The sequence below is a fragment of the Carcharodon carcharias genome, chromosome 16 (assembly GCF_017639515.1).
Source record: "Carcharodon carcharias isolate sCarCar2 chromosome 16, sCarCar2.pri, whole genome shotgun sequence".
Taxonomy (NCBI): Eukaryota; Metazoa; Chordata; class Chondrichthyes; order Lamniformes; family Lamnidae; genus Carcharodon; species Carcharodon carcharias.
In genome coordinates, this window is record NC_054482.1 from 112,783,372 (window position 1) to 112,810,812 (window position 27,441).

General features: G+C 46.0%; 1 protein-coding gene across 1 annotated transcript in view; it reads right to left on the reverse strand.

Moving 5' to 3' along the window:
* The window catches only part of ttll7 (tubulin tyrosine ligase-like family, member 7), a 184,824-nt gene that overhangs the window by 41,173 nt on the left and 116,210 nt on the right, over positions 1 to 27,441 (reverse strand). The window contains exons 15-16 of the mRNA XM_041207843.1: positions 25,792 to 26,075; positions 22,948 to 23,082 (exon numbers count right to left, since the gene is read on the reverse strand). Of these exons, the coding sequence (XP_041063777.1) occupies positions 22,948 to 23,082; positions 25,792 to 26,075 (419 nt within the window). The remainder of the gene's footprint in view (positions 1 to 22,947; positions 23,083 to 25,791; positions 26,076 to 27,441) is intronic.

Below are 27,441 nucleotides of genomic sequence, written 5' to 3' on the forward strand. Positions count from 1 at the left end.
TCAGAAGAGTTAGTGAGCATAAATATAAGACTCCACGAGTGACTAGTGGAGTAAAGCATTGGGGAAAGTAAAATAGATAATCCATCTGAGAAAGAGATTGGCTTCCTCAGTGAACTAAAGTTCTTTTGCAACTGAAACACTCAGGTCAGCAGGCCCTCCTTCGTTTTGATCCCTTGTCGCTGGTGGGTTTGCTGATCTCAGCTCGGGAGGTGGGGCATAAGAGCAGGAGTAGGCTATTCGGCCCATCGAGCCTGCTCCGCTGACAGCTGATCATCTACCTCTCCCCATTTTTTCCCCACTATCCCCAGACCCCTTGATGTCATTGGAATCCACAAATCTATCGATTTCTGTCTGGAACATGCTCAATGATTGAGCTTCCACAGCCTTCTGCAGTAGAGAATTCCAAACATTCACCACCCTCCGAGTGAAGAAATTCCTCCTCATTCAGTACTAAATGGCCTGTCCCATATTTTGAGACTGTGTATCCTGGTTCTAGACTCACCAGCCAGGGGAAACATCCTATCAGCATATACACTGTCACAGCCGGTATTAATTTTGTAAGTTTCAATGAGATCACCTCTCATTCTTTGAAACACTAGAGAATACAGGCTCAGTTTCCTCAATCTCGCCTCATAAGACAATCCCACCATCCCAAGGATTAGCCTGGTGAATCGCCATTGCACCCCCTCTATGGTGAACATATCCTTCCTGAGAGGAGGAGACTAAAACTGCACACAATACTCCAGGTGCAGTCTCACCAAGGCCCTATACAACTGCAGCAAGACATTTTTAATCTTGTACTGAAGTCCCCTTGCAATGAAGCCCAACATATCACTTGCCTTCCTAATTGCAAGCTGTGCCTGCATGCTAGCTTTTAGTGACTCATGAACAAGGACATGCAGGTCTCTTTGGACACCCACACTTCCCAACCTCTCACCATTTAAGAAATGCTCTGCCAGTCTGTTTTTCCTACCAAAGTGGATAACTTCACATTTATTCACATTATATTCCATCTGCCATGTACTTGCCCATTCACTTCATCTGTGCAAGTCCCCTTGAAGCCTCCTTGCATCCTCTTCACTATTTACATTCCCATCTAGTTATGTGTCATCAGCAAATTTGGAAACATTACATTTGGTTCCCACATCCAAATCATTTATATAGATTGTGAATAGCTTTGGCCCAGCACCGATCCTTGAGGAACCTCATTAGTAACAGCCTGCCATCCTGAGAATGACCTGTTCACTCCTATTCTGTTTTCTTGCTGTTAACCAGTTCTCAATCCATAGCAGTGTGTTATCCCCAATCTTATGTGCTCTAATTTTGTTTACTAATCTCCTGTGTGGGTCCTTATCAAAAGCCTTACGAAAATTTAAATACTCCACATCCAATGGTTCTCCTTTATCTATGTTACAGGTAACATCCTCAAAAACACCAGCAGGTTTGTAAAACATGAGTTCCCTTTCATAAATCCATGTTGACTCTGCCCAGTCACATCATTATTTTCCAAGTGTCTAGTTATCACATCCTTTATAACAGATTCTAACATTTTCCCTACTATTGACATCAAACCAACAGGTCTGTAGTTCTCTGTTTTCTCTCTCTCCCCTTCTTAAATAGTGGGGTTACTTTTGCTACTTCTCAGTTTCCAGGAATCTTTCCAGAATCTACAGAATTTTGAAAGATAAGCACCAATGCATCCACTATCTCTAGAGCTACCTCCTACAATACTCTGGCATGTGGCCCTTCGGGTCCAGGGGAATTATTGACCTTCAATCCAATTAATTTTTTTGTTTGAGTATCATCTCTTTATTGGTACCAATTTCTTTCAGTTCCTCATTTTCACAAGCCTCCTGGTTCCCTAGTATTTCGGGGAGATTTTCTATATCTTCCTCTGTGAACAAGGACACAAAGTAATTGTTTAGTTTCTCCACCATTTCCCTTAGAACCATAGAAAATTTACAGTGCAGAAAGAGGCCATTCAGCCCATCATGTCTGCACCGGCCAAAAGGAGAAAAAATAAACTAGCCGCTCATTTTAATCCCACTTTCCAGCATCTGGTCCTGTAGCCTTGCAGGTTCCAGCACTTCAGATACAGATCCAGGTACCTTTTAAATGAGTTGAGCGTTTCAGCCTCAACCACCAATTTAGGCAGCAAATTCCAGAAACCCACCACCCTCTGGGTGAAAAAGTTTTTCCTCGTGTCCCCTCTAATCCTTCTAACAATCACCTTAAATCTATGCCCCCTAGTAATTGACCCCTCAACTAGGGGAAACAAGTCTTTCCTATCTACCAGATCTAGGCCCCTCATAATTTTGTACACCTCAGTTAGGTCACCCCTTAGCCTCCTTTGTTCTAAGGAAAACAACCCCAGCCTATCCAATCTCTTCTCATAGCTGCAATTTTCAAGCCCTGGCAACATCCTTGTAAATCTCCTTTGCACTTCCTCCAGAGAAATTATGTCCTTCCTGTAATGTAGTGACCAGAACTGTACACGAAATTCCAGCTGTGGCCTAACCAGCGTTTTATACAGTTCCGTCATTACATCTCTGCTTTTGTATTCAAAACCTCACCCAATAAAGGAAAGCATTCCATATGCTTTCATGACCACCTTGTCCACCTGTCCAGCCACCTTCAAGGACCTGTGGGCATGCACTCAAAGGTCTCTCACTTCCTCAACCCCTCTCAATAACTTCCCATTTATTCAGTAGTCCCTTGCTTCGTCTGCCCTCCCCAAATGCATTACCTCACACTTTCCCAGATTGAGTTCCATTTGCCACTTCCCCACCCGCTCAACCAAACCATTGATATCTTTCTGGAGTCATCAGCTGACCTCATCACTATCAACAACACGGCCAATTCTTGTGTCATCTGCAAATTTCCGAATCATGCCTCCCACATTTAAGTCTAAGTCATTGATACATACAACAAACAGCAAGGGCCAACACTGAGCCCTGTGGAACACCACTCAAAACCATTTCCCATTAGCAAAAATATCCATCGACCATTACCCTTTGTTCCCTGTCACTGAGCCAGTCTTGGATCCAACCTGCCACCTTCCCCTGTATCCCATGAGATGTCACTTTCTTGACCAGTCCTATTCACTATTATAAATTCTCCTGTGTCCACCTGTAATGGACCCACATTTGTCCTTGCTATCTTTTCATTTTCACATACCTAAAGAAGCATTTACAGTCCATCTTTATGTTTCCCACCAGCTTACATTTATATTCTCTTTTCCCTTTTTTTTATCAGTTTCTTGGTCCATCTTTGTTGGGTTCTAATTTGCTCCCAATTCTTGGGCTTATCACTTTTTCTGGCAACATTATAAGCCACTTCCTTTATCTAATGCAATCTTAACTTATTTTGTTAGCTATGGTTGATTTACCTTTCCTGTTGGGTTTTTGTGCCTTAGAGAAATGTATATTTGTTGTAGACCATGCAATAATTCCTTAAATACTAGCTATTGCCTATCTATTGTCAATTTTTTATTGTATTTTTCCAATCCACCATAGACAATTTTTCCCTCATACCTTCATAGCTTCCTTTGTTCAGATCTAAGGCTCTAGTTTCAGAATGAACTATATCACTTTAAAACTTAGTGTAAAATTCTATCATATTATGGTCACTATTTCCTAAAGGCTCCTTTCCAGCAAGGCTATTAGTTATCCCTTTCTCATTACATAATGCTAAATCTAAAATAGCCACATCCCTAGTTGGTTCTTCAACACACTGCTCCAGGAGCCCTCATACTCCTGGAATTCATCCTCCACAGCATTAGCGCTAATTAGGTTTACTCAGTCCATGTGTAAATTGAAGTCACCCATTATCACTGTATTGCCCATGTTACGTGCTGCTCTAATTTCCTGTTTATACCGTGCCCAATGTTATCACTATAGTTTGGTGGCCTGTAAATAACTCCCACCAATGTCTGCAACACCAACCTTGCTGTTTCTTAGCTCCACCCAAACAGATTTTACATCTTGACCTTCTAATGTAAGATCCTCTCCCGCTAATGTGCTGATCTCTTCCCTTATTAACAGTGCTACCCCACCTCCTTTTCCTTTTTGCTATCCTTCCTAAATGATGGATAACCTTGAATATTCAATTCCCAGAATTGGTCACCCTGTAACCAGGTCTCTACAATGACAATTAAATCATACTCATTTACCTCTATTTGTGCCTTCAAGTCATCTACCTTATTGTGAGTGAAGCCTGCATTGAGATAGAATGCCCTCAACTTTGTCTTTTTAACATTAATCCGTATTCTGATCCTTTTTGATGCTTGCCTTCACTTTGTCTGCCTTCTAACTTCACTAATTACTTTTCCACTTCCTGGTACCAGTTTTGCTTCTCTCCAATCTGAGCTCCCTCTCAGGTTCCCAGCCCCCTGTCAATTTGGTTCAAACCCTCCCCAACAGCACTAGCAAATCTCCCTGCAAGAATGTTAGTCCCAGTCCTGCCAAGGTGCAACCCATTCATCTTGTACGGGTCCCACCCGCCCCAGAACTAGTTCCCATGCCTCAGAAATCTGATCGCTCCCTCCTACAACAGTTTCCCAGCCACATGCTCAATCACTCAACCCTCTTACTTCTATATTCGCTAACACAGGACACCGGTAGTAGTCCTGCCTTTACTGCTTTTGAGGTCCCTAAAATCTGCTTTCAGGACCTCATCCCTCTTCCTACCTATGTCGCTGGTACCCATGTGGACCACGATCTCTGGCTGTTCAGAGAAGAATGTCCTGCAGCTGTTCTGTGACATCCTTCGGACCCCGGCACCAGGGAGGCAACAAACCATCCTGGAGTCGTGTCCACGGCAACAGAAAAGCCTGTCTCCCTAATTAACGAATCCCCTATTACTGTTGCGCTTCCACTCCTCTTTCTCCCCTCCTGTGCAGCTGAGCCACTCATGGTACCACGGGTTTGGCTCTGACTGTACTCCCGTGAGGAACTATCGGCTCTGAGCAGCATCCAGAATGGAAAACCGGTTAACGATCGTCTCAGGCGATTCCTGCACTACCTGCCTGGTTCTTTTAGACTGCCTGGCGGGCACCCATTCCCTCTCTGCCTGCACGCTCCTAACCTGCGGTGTGACCACCTCCCTAAACGGGCTGTGCACGTGGCTTTCTGTCTCGCGGATACACCGCAGTGGCTCCAGCTGTCACTTGAGCTCTGAAACCCTGAGCTCAAGCTGATTGGTAAGGGGATCGAAGGTTACGGGGAGAAGGCGGGAGAATGGGGTTGAGAAACTCATCAGCCATGATTGAATGGCGGAGCAGACTCGATGGGCCGAATGGCCTAATTTCTGCTCTTACGTCTTATGGTCTTAGGGTCTTTTGCAGCTGGTACAGCCAGAACATGTGCTGCGACTGGTTTCAAATTGACACTGAATGCAGGTGATATAAACAAACGCACTGCTGCTCAACTGCGGCTCAGTTGGTGGACCTCTTGCCCTCTGATTCAAGAGGGTCACGGATTCAAATCCCATCCTAGAGACTCGAGCACAAAACCTAGGCTGAATCTCCAGTGCAGTACTGAGGCTCTGCAGCACTGTCAGAGGTACTGTGTCTCAAACGAGACGTTAAACCATTTGCCCTCTCAGGTGGGTGTAAGAGATTCCACGGCACTATTTCCAATTGCAGGGAAGTTCTTTCTGCTAAATTGGCCAATATTATTCCCAGTCAAACTCACTAAAATAGATTACCTGGTCATTATCATGTTGTGGTTAGTGGGAGCTTGCTGTGTGCAAATTGACTCTGACATTGCCTACATTACAGCAGTGACTATACGTTAAAAGCATTTTCATTGGCTGTAAACATGTTTTGAGATGTCTTATGTCAGGGGTCCCCAAACCTTTAGGTTTTTTTTGCCAGCGGATGTGACATAATCGCTCCTTGAGGCCCGACTGCGGTTATAAACACAACCTGTAAGAAGATGAGTCTTTGCTTTTCCCAGAGCAAACCCAAGAATTTTACACCCCAAACCCCGCCCCCAACAGAACCATTCTCAACTCCCTTCCCCACCCCCACTGAACACCGCTGAACAACTCCCCAACCACCTCCCCTCACTCAACAATTCCCTCACCACCTCTCTAATGAACCTCACCACCCCCAATCCTAAACCACAATCCCTCCCCCCCTCCCTGACCCTTTACTCTGGGGTCACATGATGACTGAGCCATTAAAATGGGGTCGCATCAGGAAAAAGTTTGGGAAGCTCCATCTTCACGGTCATGAAAGGTGCCAAAGAAATCCCAGTTCTTTCTTTATTGCTAATCAGTTCTGGACGAGGCAAGGATTGGGTTTTGGCTGTCATGTCTCCCATGGTGAAATCTGCCAATCGCCCCTCGTCAGGGCTCGCCATGAAGAACGCTATCTTAAGCGGAAAGGTATTGGGGGTGGGCGGGCAACTGATAATCGAGGAAGCGTGCCAAGGGCAGGAAGAGAACAGCAAGGGGGAAAACCAACTAATCCAGAAAATTGGCAAAGTATAATTCATGGTGCATGGCCATTTTGTAAGTCTCTTCAAGGCAGCCGCACCCCCACCCCCGCCCCCACCCCCACCCTCGCCCACACTCCCATCCGCACCCCCACCCCCACCCCCACCCCTACCTCCTCACCCACAACACCAAGGAAACGAAAAGGGCTTGAAACAGAATTCCGTGTAAGCAACAGCAGCTCCTGTTCCCAAAGCAGGCATGAGGCTACTTACAGCGCAAATTGTCAGCGTCGTATTTTAAAACGAAATGCTTTTCACTGCGCCTTTCTTTAAAAAGGCATAACCTCAAATGTGTTTTCCACTAGCCAGACCACAACACTTACACACGCCCACTGCTCCCTGGCTTCTACAATCGCTGTCCACATTTTCAGCTGTGAATGGAATTGTTCAGGCAGTGCCGTAGGTGGCACTGTTCCAGGAGGTCAAAAGTTATTTAGCTCGTCTTCAACTTGGCAATACCTCAACATGAGGCATTTTCTAGATCGTCCACTCTTTTCTCACTGTGTCATACTGACTGGAAAAGCTGCCAAAACTTAGCCGTCCTTCACTCCTGCTTATTAGCACATACTATTTGCTCTTATTTTCAGGCTGTTCTCAAAGCTGTAGCTGTAAAAAATAAAACACACGCTGTCTCTGGGCATTGATGAACAATGCGGCTGCATTGGGGTCAGGGTGACCAACCCTCGGGGGAAAATTAAGGGCCGCTTTCGCATGGGGTGGGTCATACGACCAGGGGAGTGCTGGTGAACCTGTGAGAGCAGCCCACCCGGAGAAGAAAGCAGTCCTGGCAGCAGACTCGGGACAGACGCCTCAAATGCGGGACAGTCCCTTAAAATCCGGATGGTTAGTCACCAAATTGGGGTTGCTGTTCATGCAAAGCCCAGAAGTGGTCTTGACGAGATGGTATGAATGGGAGCTATGTGTGTTGATGTGTTCAGATAAAGGTCCATAGATGACAGCAAGCTAATGAAGGGAAAAGAGAAGATGTTCACAGGATTGTTGTAGAGGCCATAATCTGAGAGTCAAGAGAAGGTCTCACAGATCAGAGGGACATTCATCTCTCAGAGCCAGGAAAAGGTTCCCCTGGCCTATCCTTTACAAAAGAAAAAAAATAATTCTTAGGCTACGGACATCATTGGCAGATCTGGCACTTATCGTCCATCCTCAAGCGTCCAATACTTGCTTTCCAGGCGACATGAGCTGGCAGCTAAGAGTCAACCATGTTGGCAATGGAACTGGAGTCGGGTACAGAACAGGTCTCCCTCCCCAGAGAGCATTAGCGAGTCATTTGGACTTTTATGTCAATCCGACAACGTCATGGTCACTTTTTATTGGTGCTGAGTACTTTAATTCCAGATTTAAAAACCAGGGTTTGAACTCTGAAATGACCATGGTGGGGTTTGGATTCACTTGTTTGCGAATCCCAATCTTGGTTCTGTCGGAAGTGGGGAAGGCGAGTCCACAGCAAATTGCAGACAGTAACAGTTGACAGGAGCTACAATGAAAACAGTAGCTTTCCAAAGTCAGCAGAGAATTCAGAATTCTACAACACCATTGAAAATATCACCATCTGCTTGATTTGAATTTTACTCCTGCCTTTTCACCAGTGTTGAGCAACACTGGACGCTCCTTGCGACATTTTATTACATCAAAGGTGTGTTATCGAGGCAAGTTATTGTTGTCACAGTTTATGGCCGTGAGGAATCCCGAGTCCAATGAAAGGTCAAAGGCCTGAAAAGTTGGGCCAAATCTTCCCCGGTGTGGCAACCATCATCAGATAGCCATTCTCTCCTATTAGTTTTACACAGCACCGGAGGTCCAGACTTATGGCCCGGACTTCCGAACCGGGGCTCAGGCAAAGCAATCCTGTTCTCGGAGTCACTTTTTGTAGGGCAGGTTTGTCGGGGGAAGCCAAACCATACCCTCTCTTATGGCACTAGCTGCCGTATCCTGGTAAATCTTCATTCGCTAGCAGAGTGAATAGCTCGGGGACATTTAAATTGCTTTTTAGTGCGTTCGTGATGAGTGTGAGTGAGGTAATTGGGTAAGTGGTAGGGTGGCAGCTGGGTAGGTTGGAAGGGTGATTAGGATGGCAGGTCTGTGGGGGCAGGGTGGTGGGTAGTAGGGTGGCAGGGTGATAGGGTGGGTAGGATGCCAGCTGAGTAGGGTGGAAGGGTGGGTAGGGTGGCAGGGGAGGTTGGAGGGTCTGGGGGGGCTGGTCAGGAAAGGGATTCGGAGGGTTGGGATGGTTGGAGGGGCAGGGAGGTCGGAGGGTCAAGGGAGTCAGAGGGTCAGTGTGAGTAGGAGGGACAGAGGGCAGAGAATTGGGGGGGGTGGTGCTGTCAGTGGGGAGTCAGGGTGCAGTTGTATGGTTACCCTGGAGCTAGAAATGGTCTTTTCCTGTCTAACATTTTCTGGGTAACTATCCAGGAAAGTGAGTTGAAACTGTCCAAAGTCTCTAGGGTTGGAGACATTTTCGGAGGGTTTTGGTCGCAGGGAAATTGCCCATTGGAAGTTCAACAGAACCTCCTTGCTCACATAATCTTTGACCATATTGATAAAGCCCAAGATACTGTATGCTTTATTAAGCGCTCTCTCAAACTGTCCTGCCACCTTCTATGATTTATTCACATATCCACTCAGGTCCCTCTGCTCCTGCATCCTCTTTAGAGTTGTACCCTTTATTTTATATTGTTTCTTTGCATTCTTCCTTACAAAATTAATCACTTCACGCTTCTTCATATTAAGTTTTATCCACCACCTCTCCACCTGTTCCACCAACTTGTCTATGTCCTTTTGAAGGTCTACACTATCCTCCTCACAGTTCACAACACTTCTAAATCTTGTATGGTCCACAAATTTTAAAATTGTGCGCTGTACACCAAGGTCATTAATATATATTGGGAAGAGCAGGGGTCCTAACATTGACCCCTGGGGAACTTCACTACAAACCTTCTGCCATCCAAAAAAACATCCATTAACTAGTTTACTGTCACTCAGTCAATTTCATATCCATGTTGCTATTGTTCCTTTTCTTCTATGAGCTATAACTTTTCCCACAAGTCTGTTGTGTGGTACTTTATCAAATGCCTTTTAGAAGTCCATGTCAGCCACATCAACAGCATTTCCCTGATCAACCCTCCCTGTTACCTCATAAAAATGTAAACAAGTTGGTTAAATATGATTTGCCCTTAACAAGTCTGTGCTGGCTTTCTTTAATTAGCCCACATTTACCCAAGCAACTATTAATTTTGTCCCAAATGATCGTTTCTGGAAGCTTCCCCACCACCGAGGTCAAACTGATTGGCCTGTGGTAGCTGGGCTTATCTTTACCCCTTTTTTTGAACAGGGGTGAAACGTTTGCAATTCTCCAGTCCTCTGGCATCACCCCTGAGTCTAAGGAAGGCTAGTGCCTCCATAATTTCCCCTCCCACTTCCCTCAGTATCCTTGGATGTACCTCATCAGTTCAGGTGCTTTATCTGCTTTAAGTACAAGACAGCCTATTCAATCCTTCCTTCTTATTAATTTTAAACCCTTCAAATGTCTGGCCTGAATTTCCATGCCAACAGAGAGATACCCCTTTGGATACCCAAGGACACCTTTGGGACAGGTCAGGTGCCCTTTGGGAGAGGTAAGGTGCCCTTTGGGAGAGGTCACCTGCCCTTTGGGATTGTTAAAAGTAGACATGATTGTGCATAAATAGTGCATGAACTCATTGGAACTGTCAAAATGTTAAAGAACCATCAAGCTGTCAAAGAACTGTTAAGGCTATCAAAGAACTGTCAAAACTCATTGGAACTGTCAAAGTTGTCAAAGGATTTAACTCTTCTGGGCTCTAAATTTTAAAAAATGTGGAGTTTCAAAAGATTAACAAACTCTGTCTGTTGACAAAAGCCTGAGGGTTACGATGATAAGATTTGTGCTGCATGACTGACTTCACAACCTACCATTATCACAGTGGAGTGCCTGTTAAGTGGGCTGTTTGATTGACAGCTCCAAGTGGTTAGAGAATTTTTTTTCAGAAGGGATTAAGTACTTAAGTGAAATGTTTATTTTCATAAGAGATTAGTTGAAGGAGTTTTAATGTATTGAATGTTTGTTTTTATCAATAAGTATGTTTTTTAAACAGTGATGTCATAATAGACAATTTTATTTTCTATCAACATGACCCAAGATTTGCGCATGGTAGATCGTTGGTCAGTTGGCATGGAAGGGTTAAGGGCAAAGACTGGTTGGTGGGGAACATGGGCTAGCATGAGATGGCACCATGTTGGAATAAGGCTATGAAGGGCCACTGGGTTGAGTGGGAGGTCATGGGTTGGCATGGGGGTTATGAGTGCCATGGGAGTGGATGGGGGCATTAGGTGGCATAGGTTGGCATGTATGGGGCATGGATAGTGTGTGGAGGTGTGAGGTGGTGTGAGGGGTGAGTGCTGAAGGGTTATTTGTTGTTTTATTAATTTTTAAAATAACATCTACAAATTGACAGGGCAGAGAGTCAAGTCTGCCACTCTTCCTTTTACCACCCTTTAAAGATTTATATGTCAAGAGAAGACCTTTGGATTCCCTTTTATGTTAGCTGCCTGATTCTTTCCATACTCTCTCTCAGTTTCTGGTATTTGCTTTTTCAATTCCACTCTGAGCCTTCTATATTCAGCCTGGTTCTTGGTTCTATAGTCCAGATGACATCTCTCATAAGCACACTTTTTCCTCTTAATCCCTATATCCTTTGTCATCCATGGAGCTCTGGATTTGTTTGCCCTATATTTCCCCTTCATGGATATATAACCTGACTGTGCCTGAACTATCTCTTCTTTCAAGGCACCACATTGTTCAGGTAAATTTTGGCCTGCCAACCTTTGATTCCAATTTATCTGGGTCAGATCAATTCTTATCCCATTGAGGTTGGCTTTCCCCGAGTTAATTGTTCTTATTCTGGATTATTCTGCGTCCTTTTCCATAGCCAACCTGAACCTGAAGATGCAATGATCACTGTCCCCTAAATGTGCCCCTGCTGACACTTGATCGATTTGTCCCACCTCATTCCAAGAACCAAGTCTAGCAATGCCTCCTTTCTCATTGGACTGGAAACGTACTGCTATAGAAAATCTCATGAACACAATCTAGGACCTTTTGCCCTCCTCTGCCTTTTACACTATTACTATCCCAGTCTATATTTGGATAATTAAGTCCCCCATTATAACTACTCTATAATTCTTGCACTTCTCTGTAATTTCCTTGCAAATTTGTTGCTCTGCATCTTTCTCACTACTTGGTGGCCAATAGACCACTGTGAGCAATGTCATTGCATCTTTTTTGTTCCTTAGCTCTAGCCAAATAGATTCTGTCCTTGACCCTTCTGGGGCTTCCACTCTCTCCAGCACTGCAATGTTCTCCTTAATCAATGTTGTCACCCCTCCTTCATTCCTTTCCTATCTTTTCTGAACACCTCGTATCCAAGAATCTTTAACACCCAGACCTGCCCTTCTTTGAGCCAGGTCTCTGTTATCGCCATATCATATTTCCACATGGCAATCTGTGCCTGTAACTCCCCAATCTTATTTACCACACTTTGTGCATTCACATACAAGCACAGTAACCCTGATTTAGAATTTATTGCTTCCCCCTTTACTCTGAACCTATCTAATAACTTACTATTTCCTACTCCAGTGCTATTTGTCTCCCCCAATATTCTTTGCATCTTGGTATTCCTCTCTGATATTCTCTCCTAGTTCCCACACCCCAGCCCAGTTACTTTAAAACCTCTCAATAGCACTTGCAAATTGCCCCTCAAGTAAATTGGTCCTGGCTTTATTTAGGTGCAACCCATCTGTCCTGTACAGGTCCCCTCGCCCAAGAATCTAAAGGCCTCCCTCCTGCAGCACCTTTCCAGCCATACACCTGCTTTATCCTCTCATTTCTATAATCACTTGTGGATGGTACTGGGTGTACTGGAGATTACTACTTTTGAGGTCCTGTTTGCTAATTTCCTACCTAGCTCTATAAATTCTGACTGCAGGACCACACCCTGCTTTCTACCCATGTCGTCGGTACCAATGTGGACCATGACCACTGGCTGTTCACCCTCCCCACTAGGGTGCTCTGCAGCCGTTCAGTAATATCTTTATCCCTGGCACCAGGGAGGCAACATACCATCCTGGAGCCATATCTGTCACCACAGAAACGCCTGTCAGTTCCCCTAGTTATTGAATCACCTATCACTATTGCTCTTCCAGTCTTCCTTGTACCCCCCCTGTCCAGCTGAGTTAACCATGGTGCCAAGGACCAAGCTCTGGCTGCACTCCCCAGATAAACCATCAATTGCATCACCATGCAGAACAGAATACTGGTTGGAGAGTGAGATGCATTCAGGGGACTCCTGCACTACCTGTCTGTTTCTTCTTGACTGCTGATGGCCACCCCTTTCCTCTTGACCTGCATCCTCTTAAGCTGTGGTGGTGACTGTATCTATAAATGTGCTAGCCATGAAGCTCTCAACCTCATCGACACATCACAGTGACACCAGCTGCTGCTTAATTTCTGAAACCCAGAGCTTAAGCTGCTGCAACTAATGACACTTCCTGCACATATGGTTATCCAGAACACAGGAAGCGTGCTGGAGTTCCCACATTGCCCAGGATCTGCACTCGAAAGGTGGAAGCTGCCCTGCCATTCCTCTAGCTATTAAATAATAAAACTTGCTACTAGAAAACCTTACTACTACTAATAAACTTACTACTTAAAAAAAGACTCACTTGCCTTCTGTTAATGTCACTTAAATATTGGAAGCTAACTGAATGCTTTACTTAAAAAATTTAATGGGCCATAACTTACAGTTAGTGTTGCAGAGAGATGCCCCGCAGGAATTAGAAGAAATAAATATGTACAAGTGCCCTAGAATATTACGCTGACACTTCCATTCGCTGGAGCTGATTGAGACCTGCATTGAAAGACTCCTCGCAGGTCCCAGTGAAGTGCAGCTCCAGTGGATTCAAGGAGGTCACGTCCCCTTTCTTACGACACTAACTGATGTAAAGCAGGTAAATTTAAAGGGCCAAGTGAAATTGACATGTCAGGAAGAAGTGTCTAAGGTAAGTGGGTAGGATTTGATGGGGGCAGGGGGGCTGTTCGGGTGATGGGTTGGGGGGGTCGGAGGTCAGCGGGAGGTCGGAGGTTGGTATGGGGGTCTGAGGTCGGGGGTGGGGTGGTCAGACGTTGGTTGGGGGGGGGTGATGGGAGTTGGAGGTTAGCGGTGGACGGGGGTGTGGGGGGAGTCCCATGGGCTCAGTCTGGGTCTTTACAATAGTTAACCAGGAGTTAGAAGAGGTTTTACTACTTCTACTTTTTCCTGAGTAACTATTGGTGTAACCCTGGCAGAATCATCCTAAATCACATTTTTGGATGGTTCCCAGAGCAGGGCAATTGCCCAGAGGAAGATCACACTTCTGGGAAATTGCCGTGCAAACCCTTACCAGGGAACTTCTGAGAGGAATTCTCCAAACTATCTTTGGGGTACCCCTCAAATCCGATGCTGGGGAGCTCGGAGGCTACGGCCCAATGCTTTTAATCTCCCAGCTGCTTGGGCTAACTCCCTAACCTTGGAGAAAGGGAAACACAGCAGTAACACTTGCGAGGCAATCAACTGACGGCTTTCCTATGGCGTCACTGTTGAATGTTTTTTTGGCCTGCTTGACCACTTCCAGCATTTTCTGTTTTTATTTCATATTTCCAGCATTAATATAATTTTGTTTTAGCTAAGCATAATGTGAGAAATCCGTAAAATGGGATGTCATGAATGCCTCATTTTTTAAATTCATTTTATTCATGTGGGCATCGCTGGCTGTGCCAGCGTTTATTGCCCATCCCTAATTGCCCTTGAGAAGGTGGTGGCGAGTTGCCTTCTTGAGCCACTGCAGTCCACGTGGTGTAGGTACACCCACAGTGCTGTTAGGGAGGGAGTTCCAAGATTTTGACCCAGCGACAGTGAAGGAACGGTGATATATTTCCTAGTCAGGATGGTGAGTGGCTTGGAGGGGAACTTCCAGGTGATGGTGTTCCCATCTATCTGCTGCCCTTGTCCTTCTAGATGGCAGTGGTTGTGGGTTTGTAAGGTGCTGTCTAAAGAGGATTGTTGAATTCCTGCAGTGCATCTTGTAGATGGTACACACTGCTGCTACTGGCCATTGGAGGTGGAGGGAGTGAATGTTTGTGGATCGAATGCTAATCAAATGGGCTACTTTGTTCTTAATGGTATCAAGCTTGTTGGAGCTGAACATATCCAGGCAAAGGGAAAGTATTCCATCACACTCCTGACTTGTGCCTTGTAGGTTGTGAACAGGCTTTGGGGAGTCAGGTGGTGAGTTACTCACTGCAGGTTCCCTAGCCTCTGACCTGCTCTTGTAGCCACAGTATTTATATGGCTGGTCCAGTTCAATTTCTGATCAATGGTAACCCCCAGGATTTTGATTGTGGGGGATTCAGCGATGGTAATGCCATTGAATGTCAAGGGGCGATGGTTACATTCTTTGTGGTTGGAGATGGTCATTGCCTGGCACTTGTGTGGCACGAATGTTACTTGCCACTTGTGAGGCCAAGTCTGGACATTGTCCAGGTCTTGCTGCATTTGGACATGGCAAGACTTAAGCCAATGTCTTTGGTCCCTGCTCCAAACTCCATTCCTTAGCTACCAACTGCACGCTTCTCCCTAGCAACTTCCTGAGATTAAACCAGGCTGTTCACCACCTTGGTGTCTGATGTGACTCTGAGATGAGTTTCCAATCACATATCCACTCCATCACTAGCAGCGCCTTTTCCCCCACCAACCCCCCCCCCCCGCCGCACCCCCACCCCCCACTCCCCCCACACCACCCCACTGTACAATGCCTGCCTTCACCCCTGTCTCAGCTCATCTGCTGCTGAAACCTTGATTCACACCTTTGTTACCACTCGGCTTGGCTATTCCAATGCCCTTCACTGCTTGTCTCCAAAATTGTACCTTGATAAACTCGAGGCCATCCAAAGCTCTGCTGCGTGTGTCATTACTTGCAACAAATCCCGTTCCTCTACCTCCGCTGTTCTTGCTGACCTTCACTGGCTTCCGGTTAAGCATCGCCTCGATTTTAAAATTCGCATTCTCACCACATCTGTAATGTCCTCAGGCCTACAAACTTCCAAGATATCTGCGTGCACTCATCTAATTCTGGCTGCTTGAGCACCCCCAAATTTAATCTCTCCACATCCACTGGTGGCAGTGCCGTCAGCTGCTGAGACCTGCAGCTCTGAAATTCCCTCCCTACACCTCTTTACCTCTCTCTCTCTCAAAGGTTACGGGGAGAAGGCGGGAGAATGGGGTTGAGAAACTTATCAGCCATGATTGAATGGCAGAGCAGACTCGATGGGCCGAATGGCCTAATTTCTGCTCCTATGTCTTATGGTCTTATGGTCTCTCTCTCCTCCGTTAAGACAATCCTTATCTCTTTGACCAGGCTTTTGGGCATCTTCCCTGATATCGCCTAACATGGCTCAGTGTCCAGTTTTGCTTTTTAATACTCCTGTAAAGCGCCGGGGGGCATTTTATTAGTTTAAAGGTGCTACATAAACACAAGTTGTTGTTGCAGTATTACCAGGCCGACTTTTCCACTGGATATGAATGGGGGAAATTCAGCTCTCGATAAAGTGGGCGGGGATCCAACATAAAGGATCCACCCTCAGCCAACACGAATCACACCCCCTCCCCCCCCACCCCCCACCCCCCTTTCAACCAACCACAATAATCAGGTAGGAAGATGAAGGAAAAGCCTTGTCTCCAATCTGGATACATGTGGATGCCTTCTGCTGTGTTCAGTGCTGTATTATAGGCAAAGCTACCACAAGGTGGTGTGATTTTGCAACGAATCGAGGGATAAAAGTCAAGCCAGCAAAATTCCACATCCAGAAAACGACCTCCTTCAGTCTTCGCTTCTGCCGAGTTACCTTATGTCAAGCAGTTCTCGACGTACCTGCCAGCAGCCAGCAGTGTTACCCAGAGTCAGCTGATGGCTATGGTTCCGAACATCCGGGCTGATTGGGGGTGGGAGGGGGAGCCAAAGTGCCAACGCGGTGCCCGTTGGCCCATCACTTGACTCGGATGCTGACTTCAGTGAAGTCTGTGGGGTCTGGTGGGGGTGGGGGGCGTGTGGGGGTGGGGGTGGGGGTGGTGCGGGGGGGGCAGCTGTGAGTAGCTGAGCTTGTGGGGCACGTCCAGTGGTCAGAAGGTTCAGCAGAAGATCCGACAACCTGGACAATAACCCACCAGGTTCCCCAACCAGCCCCCCTCCCCACCACCCCCCCCACCATCCCCTACACACTCAACACCCCCCGCCCACCACTCCACAGGTAGGTAAAAATCTTGGCGATAGCGCCAAACACTGAGACGAGAAGGTTTCCACAGTCAATCTAAGAAGCAAAAAAAAACTGCTCCAGCATCAGTTTACATTGGGGGCTGCATGAGATTTTTTATTTAGATTTTGCAACCTTGTTATTTGGGGTGGGGGTGCTGGTTTGAGCCTGGACCTTCATACCACCTGTACGTCCATCCATTGGTGAGGTATTCCTAGTGAGACTTAGTGATCCACCACACCCCTTTAATTTAATGACAGCATCGTAGAAGGACACGGTACAGCACAGAATGGAACCATTCAGCCCATCATGCCTCTACTGGCTCTTTGAAAGAACTATCCAATTAGTCCCAATCCCCTGCCATTTCTCCGTAGCCCTGGAAAATGTCTTGCTTTCAAGTATTTATCCAATGCCCTTTTGAATTTGTTTCCGCTACCCTTCCTAGTGCATTCCCGTTCATAACAACCTACTGACTGGAAAAGGAAGTCTTCTCATCACCCTTGTGGTTCCTTTGCCAAATATCTTAAATCCGAGTCCTCTGGTCACCAAATCTCTTGCCAGTGGAAGCTGTTTCTCCCTATTTACTATGTCAAAACCCCTCATAATTAACTCTCCTTAACTTTCTGTGCTGTGAGAGGAACAATTCCAGCTTCTCCGGTCTCTCTTAATGTTCTTAAAAAAATATTTTCTTCCAAAACGAAACATTCCTGCAGTAGATCGGAATGACCAAGGTCGATTTGAGATGCCACTTTCCTGAAGGGTTACCTTCCCTGTTGACATTTTAAGTAGTAAGACTTCAAACACACCATCCATAGGAACAGAAATCCTTTCCAGTATCCACTGACTCAAGATGAAAAGTTTAGACAAATTTATAAATGAAGAATGAAAAGAAACAGCCTTTATATTACTATTTAACTAGTGCTAAAAGAATGAGAGTAGCTTTTACTGAAAAGGTGCCTTTAAGATGTAAGTCCCTTGATACCAAATCTTTCATCTCACTAGTCGGTTTGAGTTCATGAATAGAGCTATTTAGTCAAAATAAAAGTACTTTGCTCTTAGGTATTTTCACCAGGCCATTGTCATGTCAGATAAAAGGATCCATTTCAAAGGCTTTGGATTTTTATGGAGGTGAATCAAATCCAAATTGATCCCAGATGTTTTTTCTCATCTTCACTATTTCATTACCACTAATTAAAGTTTTCAGTTGACCGACAGTGCTACTCAATTAAACGAGGAAGCCTATGGCCTGTTCTGAGATGGATGTTCTCAATGAGAGCACAACTTGGGCAGGAGGGGAAGATCAGCCATGGTCTCAGCTCCTGATTGCTAGTCAGCGACCTCTGCTGGCTACTACCGGCACATGCGTTAACATTGGCTGAGAAGAGGATTAGACCGGGCTATTATGCCCATTCTTCTCCCTGAGGTGGAATACGCTTCAAACGTTCATTGTCTGAGTCCTCTCTCTCATAGGCTCACACTCAGAATGACCACTTGCGCACGATACTGGAGGTCGGCTGGCTGTTGTGGGACCAGAGAGTCAACACCTCTACAAACCTACAGTGTAACTGAATTAAAAGGCAGACAATATTAGGAATAGGAGCAGCTGTAGGTCACACGGCCCCTAGAGCCTGTTCCACCATTCAATAAGATCATGGCTGACCCTTCTACATCAACTGAACTTTCCCACCCTTGCCCCCATATCCCATGATTCTCTTTGTGTCCAAATATCTATTGATTTCAGCTTTGAATATACTCAACAACTGAGCATCCACAGCCCTCTGGTATAGAGAATTCCGACGATTCACAACTCTGAGTGAAAAAAATTCCTCCTCATCTCAGTCCTAAATAGGACTGGGCTGGAAAATTGAAGCCATAAGGAAAGTCTGGATGGGCTGGGGTTGTTCTCCTTGGAACAGAGGAGGCTGAGGGGAGATTTGATTGAGATGTACAAAATTGTGAGGGGCCTGGATAGAGTGGATGGGAAGGGCCTATTTACTTTAGCAGAGAGTTCAGTGACGAGGGTACATGGATTAAAATTATTGGTAGAAGGATTAGAGGGGAGATGTGAGGTTATGCACTTTGGCAGGAAGACTAGAGGAGCTGAATATTATTTAAAAGGAGAAAGACTGCAGAAAGCTGCAGCACAGAGGGATTTGAGGATCCTCGTGCATGAATTCAAAAAAGCTAGCATACAAGTTCAGCAGATAATAGGGAAGGCAAATGGAATGTTGGACTTTATTTCAAAGGGAATGGAGTATAAAAATAGGGAAGTCTTGCTAAAACTATAAAAGGCACTAGTTAAACCACACCTAGAATACTGTGAACAGTTTTTGTCCCCTTATCTAAGGAAAGATATACTGGCACTGGGGGCAGTCCAGAGAAGGTTCAGTAGGTTGATCCCTGATATGGAGGGATTTTCTTATGAGGAGAGGTTGACTAGGTTGGGCCTATACTCATTGGTGTTTAGAAGAATGAGAGATGGCCTTATTGAAACATATAAGATTCTTAGGGGCTTGACAGGGTAGATGCTGATAGGTTGTTTCCCCTTGTGGGAGAGTCTAGGACCAGAGGGCATAATCTCAGAGTAAGGGGTCGCATATTTAAAATTAAAATGAGGAGGAATTTCTTCTCTCAGAGGGTAGTCAATCTGTGGAATTCTTTACCGCAGAGGGCTGCAGAAGCTGGGTTGTTAGGTGTATTCAAGGCTGAGATAGACAGATTTTTAATCAGTAAGGGAATCAAGGGTTATGGGGAAAAGGCAGGAAAGTGGAGTTGAGGATTATCAGGTCAGCCATGATCTCATTGAATGACGGAGCAGACTCGATGGCCCGAATGGCCTACTTCTGCTCTTACATCTTATGGTCTTATGAGGTAAAGAAATGTTTTTTTCACCCGAAAGGTGATGGGGGGTCTGGATCTCACTGCCTGAAAGGGTAGTAGATCCAGAAACCCTCAACTCATTTCAAAGGTGTCCGGATATGCACCTCACATTTCATAACCCGCAGGGCTCCGGACCAAATGCCCGAAAGTGGGATTAGGCTGGGTGACTCATTTGTCAGCCGGTGCAGAAACAACGGGCTAGGTGGCCTCTTTCTGTGCCATAAACTTTCTATGCTTCTATGATTCTAAATGGCTCACCCTCTGCCAAGAGACCATGACCTTTGGGTTCTGATTTCTCCAACCAGGGAAGAGGCTCCCTCCAGCCTCTCAGCATCCAACCCGTCAAGCCCCCTAAGGATTTCATGTTTCAATGAGATCCTTTTTCATTCTAAACTCCAGGGAGAAAGGTAGTTTTACTGCAATTCTGGCCGTTTCTGTGCATTATTGAGAGCTGAAGTTTCCAGGTTTTTCTTGTAAGAGTTAATTGCCGGCCTCCAACAGGGAAACTGAGCTCAAGGGGGCTGGTATTGCAAGTAGTAGACCAATCGACAACAAATAGCTGGATTTTACTTCTGCGAATTACTTTGCCCCCCCCCCCACACAAACATAAAACAGGGCGTGATGATGTCGGGGGTCTCCCAAATTTCGAATGGCGAACAGGCATGGAAATGGACAGCCCGCCCGCCATTTTGAAAACGCTAGCTGACAAGCTGAGCTCGTTAACGACCGAATCGTCCACAACGTTGCGTTGCCTGCTGCATTTCTCGGGCATCGGAGGTGAAAAAGTTTGGGAGGCTTTTACGTCAAGGTGACACAAGGGCGGAAGAAATGGTCCACCACTGGGACCACGGTTGAATGAAGCAGCAGATTCTGCTGGGGAAGGTGACAGCGTCTGCATGTTTTTTTTTCAATTACGTTTTTAAAAATCTTTTCTGCGCTATCGCTAAAAGATAAAACGCTGATTCTGAGAGCAGGGGGCCTTCGCAATCCCAGCTGTGACTGACTTCCTATCCTTCTGCCGCTTGACCTCCCGGCCTACTGTGCCGATTGGGCCCGGAGCCTCCCCCCCCCCCCACCCCCCCACCCCCCCCCCCCACCGTTTGCTCCTGCAATTTGCCTCAATCCTGCCGGGTGGCCGCTAATCGGCCACCCGTCGCTAGATGGGGCGCGCAGAGACATGGGGGCAGGAGCAACCGGACACCGCCGCTTCCATCCAGCCTTCCTCACAGGGCCCAGAAATGTAAAATGAATCCCATTTTTACGCAAGCTCTTTGGCCTGTGCTCCCTGTGAATGTGACCCGTTACTGGGAGCACGGGATTAATCCTATCGTCTCCATACAAAAATAGTCGGCAACCCTTTAGTTTAACCCTCTATTTTTAAAAAAAACCCTGCTCGACGTTGATTTATTTTTGGGTGGAGGTTGTACGTAGGAACAATTGAGGATCCGATTTCTAGCAGTTTCCAATCCTGGCGCTCTCTTGTATAACGTGCCATACTCCTATTACTAAGGTTCCTTCTGAAGGGGACTACAGGATTTGGAGTACATCTAGCAGTATTTCAGAGAAAGGATGGGAGGGACAGGGTGAGTCGTAGAAGCCTCATCAGAACGCAGGTCTGAGCGGTTGTTGGGGGGGCGGTGGGGTGGAGGGGAATGGTGGAAGCGGTTCTTTACATAGAAACATAGAAACTAGGAGCAGGAGTAGGCCATTCAGCCCTTCAAGCCTACTCCGCCATTCATTATGATAATGGCTGATCATCCAACTCAATAGTCTGCTCCCGATTTCTCCCCAAACCCTTTGATCCCTTTCGCCCCAAGAGCTATAGCTAACACCTCCTTGAAAACATACAATGTTTTGGTCTCAACTACTTCCTTGGTAACAAATTCCATAGGCTCACCATTCTCTGGGTGAAGAAATTTCTCCTCATCTCAGTCCTAAATGGTCTACCCCATATCCTCAGACTGTGACACCTGGTCCTGGACTCCCCTACCATCGGGAACATCCTTCCTGCATCTATCCTGTCTAGCCCTGTTAGAATTTTATAGCTTTCTATGAGATCCTCCTTTACATAGGATTTTGACTCATCTCCTCTCTCTTCAGATGCTGGCCAGCCTGCTCAACATGCCCCCTCAAGGGCAACTAGGGATGGGTAATAAATTTTGGCCTAGCCAGCGACTCCCATATCTGGTGAAAGAATGAAAAAAAAAATTCTATACAGGTTTTCCTCTCTCTTTCTTTGTAATGGGTGCACTTTTCTAATCTTTCACCATGTCTTATTTGGCAATTTTGGTGACATTTTTGTAGCAATGCCAGATGAACACTGGTGTCGTTCAGGAGAAACTCATCACCAAATGCACTTTCATTGCCACGCTGAGATTATCTTCTCTGTACCAAACCCTATCCATCCAGCTTTGCTGCAAGCTTCTCAGTTGGTCAGTCAATCGATTGACCCCCTCCTACTGACTGGAGTCACTCCTGATCCTCAACCCTCATCAATTAGGCAAGAGGTTGAATCCAGACCACGATAGCTGGGACATCTAAAGACATGCGTATCAAATTTCTGCCCGGTCAGGATGAGATGGAGTTTCCTTTGGCAGAAAATCAGTGGAAGCCCCGAAGAAACAGTAGCTTTTAGTCATTTGCTCAATTTCTCTCTGGGTTCAGATTTATAAATAAAGTTTTTTTTGAGTATTGCTGTAAAAAGAGACATTTTGCTGAAACTTTTCACCTTGCACTCATCAGGACAAACTCAAGAATGCCAAATTTCAAATGTTCACAACGAGGCGTTCGTATGGGAAAAGCAAGGGGGAGCTATAGGCTCTCCAGGCTCCCAGGTAATTCAAAAAAGGCGCTAGGTGTGAACATATTCCTTTATTTGCAATGAACGAGTTCCTGTGTATGAATGTATGTTGCTTCTAGTAAGTATAAATGAGCCACACTACTGATTATTTTAAATTGGTTATTAGTGTAGATTTAGCGTACTTGGGATTGTTCAGTAAGTGCTGCCCAATCGCAGAATCGCATCTAACAGTGGACATTTTGCTTTGGATTTCGGTAACATATCCTTCTTTTCAGCAAATATAAAGCTCTTTTTTTTTAAAATTCAACATTGATTTACAGTGAATGTGAACACAAGATCACCCCACAGTGGCAGTTTTCGATCTGCCCCACCATCCACTGAACACTCACTTCATCCAGCAGAACCTCAGCTTCCTCGTTCGATTTCCCTGGGAATTTGATTCTCATCTCATTGAGGGCCACCAGCATTTCTTTGGTCAATTCGTCCTCTTGTTCCTTGGTCCTAAAATTTAGAATGGAGACACGCTAGATGGGAAACAAAATAGTCAGGATTAGGACAATTTCTAATTTGAGGCCACAACAGTTAACAAAGACACTGAAATCCATTCTCTCATTGCGGCTTAGGGGTTCAGATCCTATGGTGTGCTGTGATTTAGCGCATTGGTTGGCACACTGATGTCAAATTCTGTTAATATCTATTGAGAAAGCAACTGAGATATTATCGGAACTCAGGTGACGCACAAGAACACAAGAATTAGGGCAGGAGTAGGCCATTCGGCCCCTCGAATATCTCCGCCATTTGATAAGATCACCCAGTGGTCTCAATCCACTTTCCTGCCTGCACAGGAAGGAATGCGGACACAGAAATTCCACTGGGCCATTCCACTAGAGAGCAGAACCTCAGTCCACTGAGCCACCACCCAAGGGGTAGCTAGAAGCAATCACCTTTCCTCTCCAAAGGTTTGGGGTCTTTCAAAAGCCCTAAGTGAAACTCACACCAGCTCTCATCTCACGAGGGTTCCACTCGTGTATTAGAAAGGCGCTGTGAGCTCAACTCCCAGACTGAATTAACAATGCCCCACTGCCAGTGCAGCTCCAACAACACTCAAGAAGCTCAACACCATGCAGGACAAATCAGTCCACTTGATTGGCACCCCATCCACCACCTTAACCATTCACTCCCTCCAATCCCGATGTACAGTGACAGCAGTGTGTAGCATCTGCAAGATGCACTGCAACAACTCAGCAAGGCTCCTTCGACAGCAAACCCACAACCACTGCCATCTAGAAGGACAAGGGCAGCAGATAGATGGGATCACCACCACCTTCAAGTTCTCCTCCAAGTCACTCACCATCCTGACTTGGAAATATATCGCCATTCCTTCACTGTCGCTGGGTCAAAATCCTGGAACTCCCTCCCTCCCTAGCAGCACGATGGGTGTACCTACACCACATGGACTGCAGCGGATCAAGAAGGCAGCTCACCACCACCTTCTCAGGGGCAATTAGGGATAGGCAATAAATGCTGGCCTAGCCAGCGACACCCACATCCTGTGAAAGAATAATTTTAAAAACCCGCCTCCAACATGGCCACTTAACATGATAGATCTACCCATGTATTCCTGCCACAATATGTTCTGGCTCAAATTCCTGCCACCAGCAGCAGAATGGGGTGGATATAACAGATGGGTGGATAGATAAATCGATAAATCATAATAGAGCACAGAATTAGACCATTCAACCCATCGTACCTGTGTCAGCCCTATGGAAGCGTTATTTTACTCATAGCGCCATAAGATTTTACAGCACAGATGGAGGCCATTCAGCCCATTGTGCCATAGTTCCTAAAGAATCTGATTCCACCATAATTTCAGTTTGTGCATTCCAGATCCTAGCAACCCAATATATAGAAACATTTCTCTACTTCTTTTTCCAATTATTTTAAATCTATGATCTCTACAATTTACTGTTCCTTTCCAGGGAGGATATCCTATTCTGTTTTGAAAGAGATAAATATTTCTCTTTTTTTAATCAGAAGCATTCTTCTAGAAGAGGCTGGTTATCAATACCAGTCTGCATTTATATAGCATCTCTAAAGTGTTAAAACATTCCAAAGCACTTCACAGCCGCAATTGTCAACGAAACTTTGACATTGAGCTACACTGGGAGACGATAGGGCAGGAACTTGGTTGACGAGATGGATTTTAAGGCACAGCTTTAAGGAGGAGAGACAGTGAGAGAGAGATTGAGAAATGGAGAGGTTTATGGAGAATTCCATGCCTAAGGGCCTGTGCAGCTGAAGACCATCAATTGTGGAGCGATGGAAATCAGGGAGGCTCAAGAGACCAGAATTGGAGGTGCACAGATATCTTGATGGGCTGTCAGGCTAGAGGAGGTTACAGAGATAGGAAAGGGGTAAGGCCAAAAAGGGCCTTGAATTCCAGGATGAGAATTTTAACATCAAGATATTGTCATGTAAAATTGTCAACAGTAACTTACAGGCAATGTGGGAAACCCATTTTAAAACAAAACATAGGGTCACAGGGTCATTAAGGCACAGGAGGAGGCCATTCAGTCCATCAAGTCTGTGCTGGCTCTATCGAGAAATCTGATCAGCCCAGTCCCCTTGCCCTATCCCTCTGGCCCTGCAAGTTTACTTTGCTCAAGCGCCCATCCAATTTATTTTTGAAACCATTCGTTCCTGCTTACACCACCCTCGTGGGCAGCAAGTTCCAGGTCATTACCTCTCACTGTGTAAAAAAAAGTCCTTCCTCACATCCCCCTGATTTATTTGTTGCCCAAATCTTAAATCTATGTTCCCCGGTCCTTGTACGATCAGCTAATGGGAACAGTTTATCTTTGTCACTCTTATCGAGCCTGTCATGACCTTGCACACCTCTGTCGGGTCTCCCCTCAACCTCCTTTGCTCCAAGGAGAACAATCCCAGCTTCTCCAACCTAACCTTGTCGCTAAAATCCCTCCTCCCCGCAACCATCTGGTAAATCTCCTCCGCACCCTCTCAAGGACCCTCACATCCTTCCTAAATCGTGGTGGCCAGAAATGGGACGTGATGCTCCTGTTGTGGCCCAACCAAAGCCCTCCGCAAATTAAGCTTTTCACAGTCTGCAGATAAAACATTTTGAGGACAGTTCAACAAGACAGAAGAGAAAATGAAGTGCGGGCCATCAGTACGCTGACTAATTCAGCCTCTTAGTGACAGCGTTTCGTGCTTACCGGTGCTGGATGGATGGTGCCCAGGCTGGTAGCATGTGGCATCCGCTGAGTGCTCACGTTACGATTCAGAGATTGCGACCTTGTGTCAGAATGAAGTCTGGACGAGGGCCCCGTGGGTTTGGCAGAAGTGGATCGGGGCTCTGGTACATGGGAATGGGAATGTGTTGCCGAGGTAGAGATTGACCGAGGGCAGGATACAGAGCGTCTGACTGGCAAAGATGTGGTTGGCAATACTGAAGGTGGTGGTTTTGTGCTTCTGGTTGGAGGCTTCGATTGTTTCCTCCCTGAAAATGAATGTCAATAGAAAATAAAAAAGTGTAACATAGCATTTGACAGTTCATCTTGGCAATATTCTCTTCATTTACATTGTTCCGTTGTGTCCTTCCTGCCTCACCTGCTTCCATGACTTCTGGTAGCATGGCCTGTGGACTCATCCAGACTTTTCCCCAGCAGACTCAAGGGTCTTAATTTTAACTCCTGGCTGGGAAAGCCGCTTAGCTTTCAGACACCGAGGCCCATCAGACCAGCTCTCGCCATCAGCCCAATTTGAACGACTGGGCCTCATTGAGTAGGCTGCTGCCTGAACGATCCCCCGCAGAATGGATGGCAGCCGCCCAGAGGCCTAACTTCAAGGCCTAAGGTAAATTTGGGGACAGCTATTCGTGGCCATCAGCTGTTTGCGAAGGAAGGGATGGGAGTGCAGGAAGGAGCACTCCTGTCCCCTCTTGCCCCACATAGGAAACTTTTAAACTTACCTGGAAAGGTCACTTTGGTCCTGGGACATGGTAGTAGCTGCCAGGGCGACCATTGTCCTATTGCTGCAATAGGACCCCAACTCAGGTGGGTGCCTCATATGCCTGAAAAATGAGCCTTTTTAAAATGGGAATGTACCCATGCGTTTTAATCATATTCCTCCAGAATCAGCTGAGGTGTGTGTGTGTGTGTTGGGGCGGGGAGGGGTTACATCAAAACTCATTTAGACGCGACAGGACGAGCTATGCTCATTGTCCATGTAGTTGTACCACTTTCTGTGTAAACCTTCATGAAACTCATCCCATGTTCATTAGGTGTCTCCCAAGGACTGTGCTCTGGGTTGCTCAGTTAATCAAAAGGTGAGAATTCTGTTTGCCAAATCAAACCACTGAAGACACTTAACCTTCCAATAAGTTGCTCGGAAGAAGCCATTCGACCTGCCCAGGAAACACACTTTTTCAGTTGGTTTTCTTAAGAGATTTGACATGGCATGCATTGTTTCCACGGCTTTATTCTTTCACAGGATGTGGGCATCGCTGGCAAGGCCAGTATTTGTTGCCCATCCGTAGCTGCCTTGAACTGAGTGGCTTGCTGGGCCATTTCAGAGGGCAGTTAAGAGTCAACCACATTGCCATGGGTCTGGAGTCACATATAGGCCAGACCAGGTAAGGACAGCAGATTTCCTTCCCTAAAGGGCATTAGTGAACCAGATGGGTTTTTACAACAATTGACCAATGGTTTCATGGTCACCATTACTGAGACTAGCTTTATATTCCACATTTATTAATTGAATTCAAATTCCACCAGCCACCGTGGTGGGATTTGAACCCATGTCCCCAGAGTATTAACCTGGGCCTCTGGATTACTAGTCCTGTGACGCCACCATCTCCCCTTACT